The sequence below is a fragment of the Ahaetulla prasina genome, chromosome 2, assembly GCF_028640845.1.
Source record: "Ahaetulla prasina isolate Xishuangbanna chromosome 2, ASM2864084v1, whole genome shotgun sequence".
NCBI classification, from domain to species: domain Eukaryota; kingdom Metazoa; phylum Chordata; class Lepidosauria; order Squamata; family Colubridae; genus Ahaetulla; species Ahaetulla prasina.
In genome coordinates, this window is record NC_080540.1 from 12,292,484 (window position 1) to 12,305,161 (window position 12,678).

The following is a 12,678-nucleotide window of genomic DNA, read 5'->3' on the forward strand; positions in this document are numbered from 1 at the left end:
TCCTCCCGCCTCATCCATCTTTTTCTATATTCTCTAAACTTGGGGTCTCCAACCTTGACAAGTCCGCCAGACTTCCACTGAAGTCCGCCAGACTTAAACTCCCAGAAGCTGGCTGGGGCATTGTGGGAGTTGAAGTCCTCCAGGCTTAAAGTTGCCAAGGTTGGAGATCCCTGCATTTTTCAACCTTAGTTCCTTCAAGAGATGTGGACTTCAACTCCCAGAATTCCCCACCCAGCACGCTAAGGTTGAAAAACATTCTCTGAATAGATTTGGACTATTGGATGACTTCTTTCTCTCTTCCCAATGTAACATGTCAAGCTTTACTTGTCTAATCTGAATCTTCCTGCCCTCAAGTTTTTATTTAGTTTCCTCTCTTGAGATTTTTCAAAGTCTACTTCCTTCCTTTTCCGCTATTTTAACATCTAACCTCCTACAAGTCTTCCACTGTACACCTCTCCACACCTGCTCTTGTGCGTTTTCAATCTAATTTATGGTGGTTGCCATGGTTTTCCGCCTCCCTCCTGCCTCACCGATCGTTCACTTTGCACACCAAACTATTTACACAATCACACTCCCTCCCACCCACCTCAAAAAAATCCCGGTAAAGAAAATAATACCCCTCTGAACTAAGCCCTGTGCCTAGATGGAAATGTACTTTAGTACCTTCCAACTTGATGTTCTTTAAATAGGAAGGACTACAACTCCCATTGCTCACTGTCAGGAAGAGCCGTGGGGCATGATGGGAGCTGTAGGCCAATCTATTGGGAAGCAGCAGACTTCACTATTTCTCTTGAAGATTTTACATCCTGCCTTTTATGACATTCATAAACAGGGAAGGAGACCAGAAAAAAGTTCTGAAGGTGGAATACAGGGTAGTCCTTGACATACAACCATTTTGTTGCAAGTCCTCAACTTACAAGCATTCATTTTGTGACTGAAGTTACAACAGCACTGGAAAAAAAGACTTACGGCCTTGTTTTCACCCTTAACAATTGTCGCAGCATCCCCATGGTCACATGATCAAAATTTGGGCTTTTGGCAACTGGCATATATTTATCACCAGTTGCATTCTTTCTCCTAGGGGTCATATGATCATCATTTGTAACTTTCCCAGCCGCTTTCCGACAATGGGAAAAGGCAGATTCGCTTAATAACTGTGGCAAATAGGGTGTAAAATGGGGCAGAACTCACTGCAACCTGCCTTGCTTAGTAACGGAAATGTTGAGCTCTACTGCGGTCGTAAATCAAGGACCAAGTGTACTTCTGGTTTGTTCAAATCTACCCCCACCCCACAAACGCTCCTTAGTAGGCCAAGAAAAAACAGAATTGGTGTGACCCCTCAAAGTTTCCTGCTCTATCTACATTTTTGCCCATCCTTGGAACTAATCTAACATCTAATTCACAGGCTTTGCCGTGTGACTATAATTTTCTGCAAAGGTACCTGATCAGGTCAGTCCAACATGATACAATCCTGCTTGGAAGTCCTTCCACTGTTTTTATTCCAATATTTTTCGGGGCAAAAGTGTGATTATACTATTAGAATTTGTAGCCGATAGAACTCCATTTGGTCATGGCAATTTTTCAATACAGGTAGTCCTCAGCATAAAAACCATTCATTTAGTGACGTTTCAAAATTACAACAGCACTGAAAAAGGCGACTTGTGACGGTCTTTCACACTTATGACTGTAGCACAGTCATGTGATCAAAATTGGGATGCTTGGCAACTGGCTCATATTTATGACGGGTTGAAGTGTCCTGGGGGTCATGTGATCCCCTTTTGTGACCTTCTGACAAGCAAAGTCAATAGGGAAGCCTCACTTAACAACGTGTTGCTAACTTAACTGTAGTGATTCACTAACAACTGGGGCAATAAAAGTCGGAAAATGGGGCAAAACTCAATTTAACTGACTTGCTTAACAACAAAAATATGGGGCTCAATCCTCATAAGGTGACGATTACCCGAAAAGGATAAGCACTGGGGTTTTTTACCTGATAATTCTCGTAAGGAACGCCAAGATTCCCAAAGTGAATTTGACATTTTAACTTACATAAATGTCCCATTCATTTGGTGTAAGGTTGGTTAAAACTAGCAAGGAGGGATGTGATCTTTTCTCCACTTCCACTCACCATCCCAAAAATTCCCACTCCAAAATAAATTACTGTATTTTTCGGAGTATAAGATACACTTGTTCCCCCCCAAAAGAGGGTGAAAATTTGGGTGCATCTAATACACCGAATGTAGCCCTGCCCACCCGCCGGCCCCCATCCTTTGGCCTCTGCCTCCCAGCAATTTGGCTCCTTGCAGCAAACAGCCCGTTTCAGTTTCAGCACAGCCTGATTAGCACAAGCAGCTGATTGGTGGACTGGCCTCCTGACCATCAGCTGTTTCAGGCTGCAGGGATTGCCATTGCCTATTGCTGCCTCCACACGCCCCATTTTTGGCCTCCACTGTTTGCTGCAAGGAGGCAAATTGCTGGGAGGCAGAGGCAGGTTTTTTTCCCCTTGTGCTAATCAGGCTGTGCTGAAACTGAAACAGGCTGTTTGCTGCAAGGAGGCAAATTGCTGGGAAGCAGTTTTTTTTCTTGTGCTAATCAGGATGTGCTGAAAATGAAAATAAAACTGAAATAGGCTGTTTTCTATTTGCTGCAAGGAGGCAAATTGCTGGGAAGCAGAGGCAGATTTATTTTCTTGTTTTCCTCCCAAAAAGGTAGGTACGTCTTATAGTCAGGAGCGTCTTATACTCCGAAAAATACAGTAATTGATTTCTCCCACCAATGCAAGATGTGATACTTTAAAGGGAGGACATCTCCTCTTAGCCAATATAATCCTCTTTGGAGGCCCCTTCCATTGTTTTTATTCCAATATCATTGGAAAAATAATATTGCAAAAAAATCTTGGCAATAAGCACATCCACTATTATCAACGGTGGCTCTTAAGGATATACTAATCAAATAAACAGCAATTGACATAACTGTGCCCAATCACTGACTGCACCGTTTTGTACATTCTCATGTTCTTTCCTTTTGAAAAAGAAACGTAAAAAGTCCTTCTAGCTAGCTGGCACAAGTTACGATTTGCACAATCACCCCAGAGTGAAAATGTATATCATTCAGGAATCTAGCAGATCGAGCTTTGTTTGGTCAAGCAGAAAAAGTCTACTCTGGTAACGGAGCAGGAATACGGAAGAGAAGCAAAGTTCAGATGTCAGAAAATAGTAAAAGTGGAAAAACAAAAATAAATCGCAAAAAGAATATGGATATGTAGTTGAAGAAAAGAGAAAAGAAAAATAGCAAAGGAAAGATAATGAAAAGAAGGACTAGGGGAGACATGATAGCAGTGTTCCAATATCTCAGGGGTTGCCACAAAGAAGAGGGAGTCAAGCTATTCTCCAAAGCACCTGAGGGCAGGACAAGAAGCAATGCGTGGAAACTAATCAAGGAGAGAAGCAATCTAGAACTAAGGAGAACTATCCTGACAGTGAAAACAAAGCAATGGAACGGCTTGCCGGCAGAAGTTGTGGGTGCTCCAACACTGGAGGCTTTTAAGAAGAGATTGGACAGCCGTTTGTCTGAAATGCTATAGGGTTTCCTGCCTGAGCAGGGGGTTGGACTAGAAGACCTCTAAGGCCCCTTCCAACTCTGTCATTCTGTTAAGAACAGAAAACAAAAGGTTTACAAAGTTCAGCACTTCATTAAATCTGATGCTAAAAAGGAGCACATTAGGCCTTCCTTTTTAAAGAATCACGTCTTGCCATAGGGATGTATCTCAAAGGTGCTTTTTTTCCTGTGTTTTTTTTTTTGCAGTCCAGTGAATTCTTTTGAAAAAAGAACCATTGAGACAAATTATGACTTGAATGACCGAGGATCTCCTCAGATACATAGAACTGTATGGTACTCAGTCAATCCCAAGAAAATACAAGCTTTGAGTTAAAGCTACTCCGACAGGGTGTGACAAAGTGCTTCAGAGTGGATGTGGGTGTAGGTTTGCGGTTGTCTCCTTAACTTAAATAGGCCTTCTCCTGATGCATGGGGCTAATGTGATTAAAGGAAAAGACAGAGTTTCTTTAAGAGGGTGCCAACAGGTGTTGTGTATGTGCCTGTATGCACTGAGGTGCACCTTTATACTCTGAAGTCCTGTATATCTCTATGGAATTCAAATTCCCACTACTAGCCATGATGTAGCATTTATAGTAAGCTGAGAGTCCAAGCTGATTTCCCCTAATTACTGTATTTCTCAGAGTATAAGACGCACCTTTTCCCCCCCAAAAAAGAGGATGAAAATCTGGGTGCGTCTTACACTCCAAATGTAGCCCCGCCCAACTTCTCAAATGGAGGTTTCAGAGGCTGAAAAAAGCATCAGAAACGAAGCTTCAGCAAACAGAGCTTCAGAGAATTTTTTCTGAAGCTCTGTTTCGGAGGCTTTCAGAGGCAGAAAAAAGTTTTTTCTGAGGCAGGAAAAAGTTTTTTCTGAAATGGAATTTCAGAGGCAGAAAAAAAAGCCAAAAAAAGCAAGGCACAGAGCTCACAACCAAGGAACCTGTTGCTAAAATTCACCTCTGAGAACAGCTGATTGGGGGTATTCCGGGAGGCCAATCTACACTAATGTGTGTCTTATACTCCAAAAAATACGGTATTCCAGGGCAGACTTTTTCCAGATACTTTCAGGCAGGGGTAAAATCTATTTACCTTCCCTACTGGTTCAGAAGTGCACAGTCTGCATGCTTGGACTCTCTGCACACGGGCAAAGCCTTCTGCACATGCGCAGAGGGTCAAAAACAGGTTACTTCCTAGTTAAAATAACGACGTCTGGGCCAGAGGTGGGTTTCAGGTTCTGACCAGTTCTGAAAAACCAGAAGCAGAAATTTTTAATACTTCGGAGAACCGGTAGTAAAAATTCTGACTGGCCCTGCCCCCATCTGTTCTCTGCCTTCCAAGTCCCAGCTGATCGGGAGGGAATAGAGATTTTACAGTATCCTTCCCCTGCCATGTCCACCAAGCCATGCCACGGCCACCAAGCCACACCCACAGAACCGGTAGTAAAAATTTTTGAAACCCACTACTGGTCTGGGGCGGGTGGGCGGAGCCTTGCGCCACTATCAGTTCTCCGAACCACACACCGCCGCTGCTACTGGTTCAGCCGAACCGGTCTGAACCGGTAGCATTTCACCCCTGCTTTCAGGCCACAAAATGGTGAGTAAAAAAAAAATATAATTCTTGGGATCCCTGATCAAGAGTCAAAACTCCAGTGACAGCAAACTGTCACATTCAACAAACAGCAGTGTATTCAATATCTGAGGGGGTTAAGCTATTCTCCAAAGCGCCTGAAGGCAGGACAAGAAGCAATAGATGGAAATTAATCAAGGAGAGAACCAACCTAAAAATAAGGAGAAATTTCCTGACAGAACAATTAATCAGTGGAACGGTTTGCCTTCAGAAGTTTTTGGATGCTCCATCACCGGACTTTTAAAGAAGAGGTTGGACAACCATTTGACTGAAATGGTCTAGGGTCTCCTGCTTGAGCAGGGGGTTGAGACTAGAAGACCTCCAAGGTCCCTTCCAACTCTGTTATTCTCGTATTATTATTCTTTTTCCCCCCACTTTATGGAACCCCATCAAAGTCTCGTGGCGTCTTAAGGTTCCACTCAACGTAGTTTTGAAAAGCCCTGTTCTAGAACCCCAGTCCTCCCTAATGTTGTGCTTAATACTACTTCTCCTTCCTTAAAGACCTTTAACTGCTCTAATGCAGAAGTCCCCAACCCGCTGGTCGCAGCCTACTACCAGGCCGCAGCCTGTTTGGAATCAGGCCACGTGACCAGCTGGCCGAAGCACATGTGTGCATGTGTGTGATTGCAGTTTGACTTTCATGAGCAGCGGGCTGGTTCCCCTCTGCCCTCCCACCCACCCCCAAGCAGGTTGGGGACTGCTGCTCTAATGGAATTCTACCACTACCTTTGGATAAAGGTAAGTCTCGTCTCTAACCTCCTTACCGACATTACACACCTTGGCTCCCCACACCTTTTCTTTAAGGAGATCTGCCTGAGAAATGTCTTCCTTTCCAATACAGATGGATATTCCCAACTTTAGGTCTTCAGATGCAGGAAAACCACTGATATGGAAAGGCATGTTGGGTGATTCGGTCCAAGAAGGGTAGCTTCGTGACTCCACACAATCCCGTTCGCAAGACAGGAGCGAGAAAAAGAGCACTTCTCGTTTTCAGAAACATCCCACAGGAGAAGCGGGTATCCTCGATGACAACATATGAAGGAAGCGCCATCTAGGACAGGATCCGAATCACCCACGGTTTCATCCGGTTAAACTGGACAGGAAGACACCTTTCTGTCTATCCCTTTGGAATCATCCCATCATGGAGAGATGCCAACACGAGCCCCATCCATCCGGCAAGCTTTCTTCGCTCCTTCTCTTACAAGAGATCCGTCCATGTTGCCATCGCAGATCTTTTGGGGGCGGGGCAGGTATAACCTTATGAAACCGATCCATCAGACGATGATATTGGTTGCAGGTACCACAGTAGCTTATCCCTTGACCCCTGCAAATCCGATAAGCCATTTGGGACACCACCTCCCACCCGTTCCCACCCACCTCCCGATAATGCTGGGTTCTCCCCCTCCAGGATGCTTAAAAAGAGTCAGGTCTTGGTTATCAAAGATGTCACTCAGGATCACAGAAGGACGACCGTCTTCTCTCCAATGGATGCATCTCAAAAGTGATCTGACCCAAAGGATCACTGGGTCGTCGCATCCCCTCCCCACCCTTCCCCGGCACGGTGATGCGGTGACCCTAAGGCAATGAAAAGAGTCATGTCTCTCTGCCCAGCCCATTCACAACTGGCGTTTTTTTCTCTTCCCTGGCATCAGGACGAACGTGAAAAGAGGGGGGGGGGGGACGGCTACCGCAGCACAATCAGTTGGAGGTGTCAGAGTGGACGCTGCCAGGACCTTCTGTTGGGGAGGTGACAGAAGATGGAGTGGCTGCTTCCTGCCAGCCCCCATTGGCCTAGTGAAAGTAAAAAAAAAAAATCAAAAAAATTCAGTTCAAAAATTCAAAACCTTTATTGTCAGTGCACAACATATCTACAATGAGATTGGTTGAGCTCGCTCAGTGCACCCCCCCCCCAACACAATACAACTCACAGTGAAGACAGACAATCCCTAACCCAATAAATCATATTAACAAACACCCAGTCTTATTGCACCAGGGTGAACATGTTACACGTTGCACTAGCCCTGCAAGTCCATCATACTCCGTAGTTATGATGTTATTTCGCATTCAGGAGTCTGACAGCTCACAGATTAAAAAACCCCCAATGATGGTAAATTTCCCTAAAGGTATGTACAGATATGTCCTCGATTTTCATTTAGTGGCCCAGGTTACAACAGCACTGAAAAAAGGACGATTTATGACCGTTTATCACTCTTACGACCCTTGCAGCCTCCCCATGGTCACGGGATCGAAATTCAGACACTTGGAAAGTGGCTCACATTTACGACGGTTGCAATGGCCCAGAATTATGTGATCCTCTTTTACGACCTTCTGATAAGCAAAGTCAATGGGAAAGACAGATTTGTTTTACAACCATGTCACTAACTTACAATAACTGCAGTGATTCTCTTCCTGGTTGGCTCCGTTGGCAATGGAGGTGATCTTTCTGGTCACCAACCTCTGGATCATGTTGGACTGCTAAGACAGCGACAATCAGCTGTCCAGCAGTTCGGAAACCCCCCTCTTCGGGAGAAGAAGCGGTGGTGAGCAAAAAGAAGCAGAGGTAGAGCTTTCCTAGAGCTCCTAGAAGATACCAGGGGGCTCGAAGGATTAAGCCCCCTCAGAACTTCAAAGTGCTCCAGATCTGAGGCTTTTTTCCTGCTCCGGCAGACCTAATTGCCGCGACCAACTTCCGGGACCAATTTTAACTTAAAGAAGATAATACCGGACTGAACAGAAACAGGAGAGCTCTAATTATAAAAGCAAGTAATCAATCAATTCCCTGTTATTTTTTTTTTTTAAGTTTTGGATTTGACTTCAAAGTGAAAATGGCGATCGTTCTTTAATGAGCTACGCAGTTGAAAACGAAAGTGTTACAATTCTCTGTTTGCTGTTTATTGCTGAAGGCCAGCTGGAAATTTTTTTTAAACATTGTAATGAGAAGGGAGAAGAGATCGAGATATTGAGACTGATTTAAAAAAAAAAAAAGACTTAAAAGGTTTATACGTAATATTAGCCGGGACCAATTTTAACTTAAAGAAGATAATACCGGACTGAACAGAAACAGGAGAGCTCTAATTATAAAAGCAAGTAATCAATCAATTCCCTGTTATTTTTTTTTTAAGTTTTGGATCTGACTTCAAAGTGAAAATGGCGATCGTTCTTTAATGAGCTACACAGTTGAAAACGAAAGTGTTACAAGTCTCACTGTCTGTTGTTTATTGCTGAGGCCAGCTGGAAAAAAAATTTTTTTTTAAACATTGTAATGAGAAGGGAGAAGAGATACTGAGACTGGAAAAAAAAAAGACTTAAAAGGTTTATACGTAATATTAAGTTAAAGAGAAATTTTAAGAGATGGCAGCAAAACAATTAAAGTCAACTGCTACAAAACTCAGGAACATTAACACCGGAGTCTCTCCAGCACATACAGCAGATACAAAATCACTAAATTTGGAAGCACTTCAGGATAACCTGAAAGAATTTATGAAAGAATCTCTTAACGATGCTATGAATTGGCAAACTTCCCAGATAGAGGATAAGTTTAAATTAATTACAGAAGAAATGTCAGAGATGAAAAACAGATGTTAGAAATTCAGACTGGAAATAAAGAAGTTAAAGAAGGTTTGGTGTCAGCAGTACAGGGTCTGGCATCAAATGTGATTTTATTGGAGCAGGAAGTAGAAGAAATAAAGAAGTTAATTTAAAATTGGAAAATGAGATTGAGGCAGTTCAAAGTAAAATGGATAAAGTTGATGATGAAATTGTTTTGGTACAATATAGAGCAATGGAACTTGCTTTACGAATCCGTGGACTAAAAGAATGTAAAATGAGAATTTGAAGCAAATTTTTCGGAGGCCTTTGCAGAGATTTTGGCAGTTCGCCAGTAGATGTGGCATTTTATATTGATAAAATTTATCGTGAATTCCTGGATAGCAAGACAAAGAAATCTTCCCAGAGACATTGTTATTTATTTTACTACTAGAACAGTGAGAAATGAGATTTTACAAGCTTTTTTAAAGGAGACAAGATTCAAGCAGCCGCCAAGATATTTTAATACTAAAGGAAATTCCCCCCAAAATGTTGAGAGGTAGGAAGGAGTTTGCTTTTTTGGTGAACGAACTTAAAAAACGTCAGATTGAGTATAGATGGGACATCCCAATTGGTATAATAGTTTACTATGAAGGGAAAGCACATCGTCTTAATACAGTCAGTAAAGCACAAGAGTTTTATGCTTATGTGCTTAAGGCTGGAAGTCCACCATCTCCGGATGGTAGGAGAAAGGAAGGTGAAATTAAAGAAAAAGAAGTGATAGTAATGGAAGAAGACCGTTTACAAGCGTTGGATGTGTCTAAGATGGGATCAGAGATTCCAAAAGAGCCAAGGATGACAAGAGCAGCTGTCAAACGCAAGGAACAAGAAGAAAAGGCTCAACAGGCTCAATCTGCTATTACCAAGACGGAAACAGTGGGAGGAGCAAGGCCCAAAGAAAGATATGATTTGCGGCTGGTGCTTCAAAAGTTTCCGATTGCTGATAATGGCAATTAGACTTTTATCTTGGAATGTCAATGGATTAAACTCACCACAAAAGAGAAGAAAGATATTTCATTATTTGAAGCAATTTAAAAATGACATTGTATGTTTACAAGAAACACATATTAGAACATTAGACCAGAAATATTTGATAAATTCAAATTGGGAATACATTTTGTTGCATCTGCTACAGAAAAGAAGAATGGACTAGTTGTTTATATAAAGAGTAATTTATCTGCAACATTAATTGAAGCGGATAATCAAGGAAGATATATTGCTATTGAACTTTTATTGAAGGAGAAAATACTTTTAATAGGAGTTTTATGCACCAAATCAACAACAAGAAAAATTTTATAAGTTTTTACATACAAGAAAAACATCTTGGGATTATAAAACTTATATATTAATGGGTGATTGGAATGGAGTGATGGATACCCAGAAAGATAAAAGAAGTCTTAGAAATATTTCCAATCGTAAAACTGCCAAAGGCATTCTTTGATTTGATGGAAGATTTAGAATTGATAGATGTATGGCGAGAACGCAATGAAAAAGAGAGAGATTTTACATTTTTTTCTGACAGACATCAATCTTTTCTAGGATTGATTTCATTTTAATTACTAATGATTTGTTTTTCAGAGTGAAGAAGACAAAAATTTGTTCTAGAACCTTGTCTGATCATAGCCGGTATGGATTGAGTTAGATCGGGAAAAAGAGGCCAGGAGGTCGTGGAGGATGAATGAGAACTTGTTTAAATATGAACAAAATGTAAATGAATGTAAAACTCTAATGAAGGAATTTTTTTCTTTGAACATGGATAAAGGGACACCTATAGAGATAGTTTGGGACACCAGTAAAGCTTATATGAGGGAATTTTATTAGAGATGAATAATAAATATAGAAATAGACTGCACAAAAGGCTAAAAGAACTAGAAGAGGAAATTAAAAGGAAGGAGCAGTTATTGGTAGGCAATCCAGGAGATAGTAAAACAAAAGAGTCAATAAATATATTAAGAGGTCAATTTAATATGTTAATGGCAGATCAGGTGGCAACTAATTTACAATATGTAAGACATAATTTGTTTAATAATTCTAATAAACCTGGAAGGTGGTTAGCATATTTATTAAGAAAGAAACAGAAACGACGATAATTGATAAAATAGAATATAGAGGTAAGGAAGTATATCAGCAAAATTTGATTAAAAAAGCTTTTTTAGAATATTATACTAAGTTATATTCTAGAGATGTGATTAGTGATAAAGATATAGATAGATATTTACAGGACCACGGTATTTTAGAAATTACAGTAGATCAAAGGGAAGAGTTGAATCAATTAATTTCTTCAGAGGAAATAGTGTTTGCAATTAAGCAGCTTAAAGCGAATAAAGCACCAGGTACAGATGGCTTGACAACTACTTATTATAAAAATTTACAAAATGAGATGATTGTACCACTTAAGGAGTTATTTAACAGAATACAAAGGGGAGGAGAAGCTCCTCCTTCATGGAGGACAGCTTTTATTTCATTAATACCTAAAGAAGATCGAGATGGTGTTAAACCAGAGAATTATAGGCCAATATCGCTTTTAAATACTGATTATAAGATATTTGCTAAGATACTAGCGAATAGATTGATGCCACTGATGAATCAATTAATTCATAATGACCAATCAGGATTTATTAAGGGGAGACAGATGAGATATAATATGAGACAAATTGTAAATTTACTTGAATATTTGGAAGGAAACAGCCAGGTTTCAGCAGCATTCCTCTTTTTGGATGCCGAAAAGCTTTTGATAGATTGGATTGGCAGTTTTTGTTTAAAGTAATAGAAAAATGCAATTTGGGGATTATTTTATTCAAGCAATTAAGGCTATATATCAAAAGCAAACAGCTCAAATAATAGTAAATGGTGGATTAACAGAATCTTTCAAGATTGAGAAAGGGACTAGACAAGGATGTCCCTTGTCACCATTATTATTCATTCTAACTTTGGAAATATTATTGAGTAAGATACGTGGTTTAGATCGAATAAAAGGAATTAGAATTAAAAATCAAGATTATAAATTAAGAGCGTTTGCAGATGATTTGGTTGTTTCTTTATCTCAACCAATACATTCAGCTGTATATTTGATGGAGACAATTGATCAGTATAGTAAGGTATCTGGGTTTAAAGTGAATCAACAGAAGACAAAATGATAATTAAAAATATGAATACACATCAGAGGGAAGAATTAGAAAGAATAACTGGATATGAAGTAGTTAAAAAGGTTAAATACTTAGGAGTATACATTACAGCATCGAATGTAAAATTATATAAAACAATTATGAGGTATTGTGGGGAAAAGTAATTAAAGAAATGGAGAAATGGAAGAAGTTACAATTATCATTGTTGGGAAGAGTGGCAGCTATAAAAATGAATGTTTTGCCTAGATTTTTATTTTTGTTTCAAATGATTCCAATTTTGAAGAAAGATGCAAATTTACAAGAATGGCAAAAAGGGATTAATAAATTTGTATGGAAGGGTAAAAAACCGAGGATAAAGTTAAAAATAATGCAAGACGTTAGGAAAGAGGGGGTATAAAAATGCCTAATTTGAAATTGTACTATGATGCAGTTGTTTTAACTTTAATTTCTGATTGGATTAATTTAACAGAGGAAAGGATTTTGAATATAGAAGGTTATGGTTTGTTATATGGATGGCACGCATATGTAATATATGACAAGAAAATTGATAAGACATTTAAGAATAATATGGTCAGAAGTGCGTTGTTGAGGATTTGGAAAAAATATCAATATAAGTTAGATGGAAAGATACCAATATGGACCATCCCCAGACATATGATAGAGAATATAAATATATTACAAAAAATGGAAGTTATCACTTACAAAGAGCTTTTGACTATGGAAAAGGGGAATTACAGTTGAAATC

The 12,678-nt window shown here is 40.0% G+C and overlaps 1 protein-coding gene across 4 annotated transcripts in view; it reads right to left on the minus strand.

The window, feature by feature from the left end:
- Positions 1 to 3,645: 3,645 nt before the first annotated feature.
- Positions 3,646 to 12,678, minus strand: part of PBX2 (PBX homeobox 2) — a 51,095-nt gene continuing 42,062 nt past the window's right edge. For 3 of the 4 annotated variants that reach the window (XM_058171688.1, XM_058171686.1, XM_058171687.1), the window contains exon 9: positions 3,646 to 7,014. In XM_058171688.1, coding sequence (XP_058027671.1) covers positions 6,922 to 7,014 — 93 coding nt within the window. In that variant the 3' untranslated portion in view covers positions 3,646 to 6,921. The remainder of the gene's footprint in view (positions 7,015 to 12,678) is intronic. The other variant, XR_009153743.1, reaches the window with a different exon arrangement.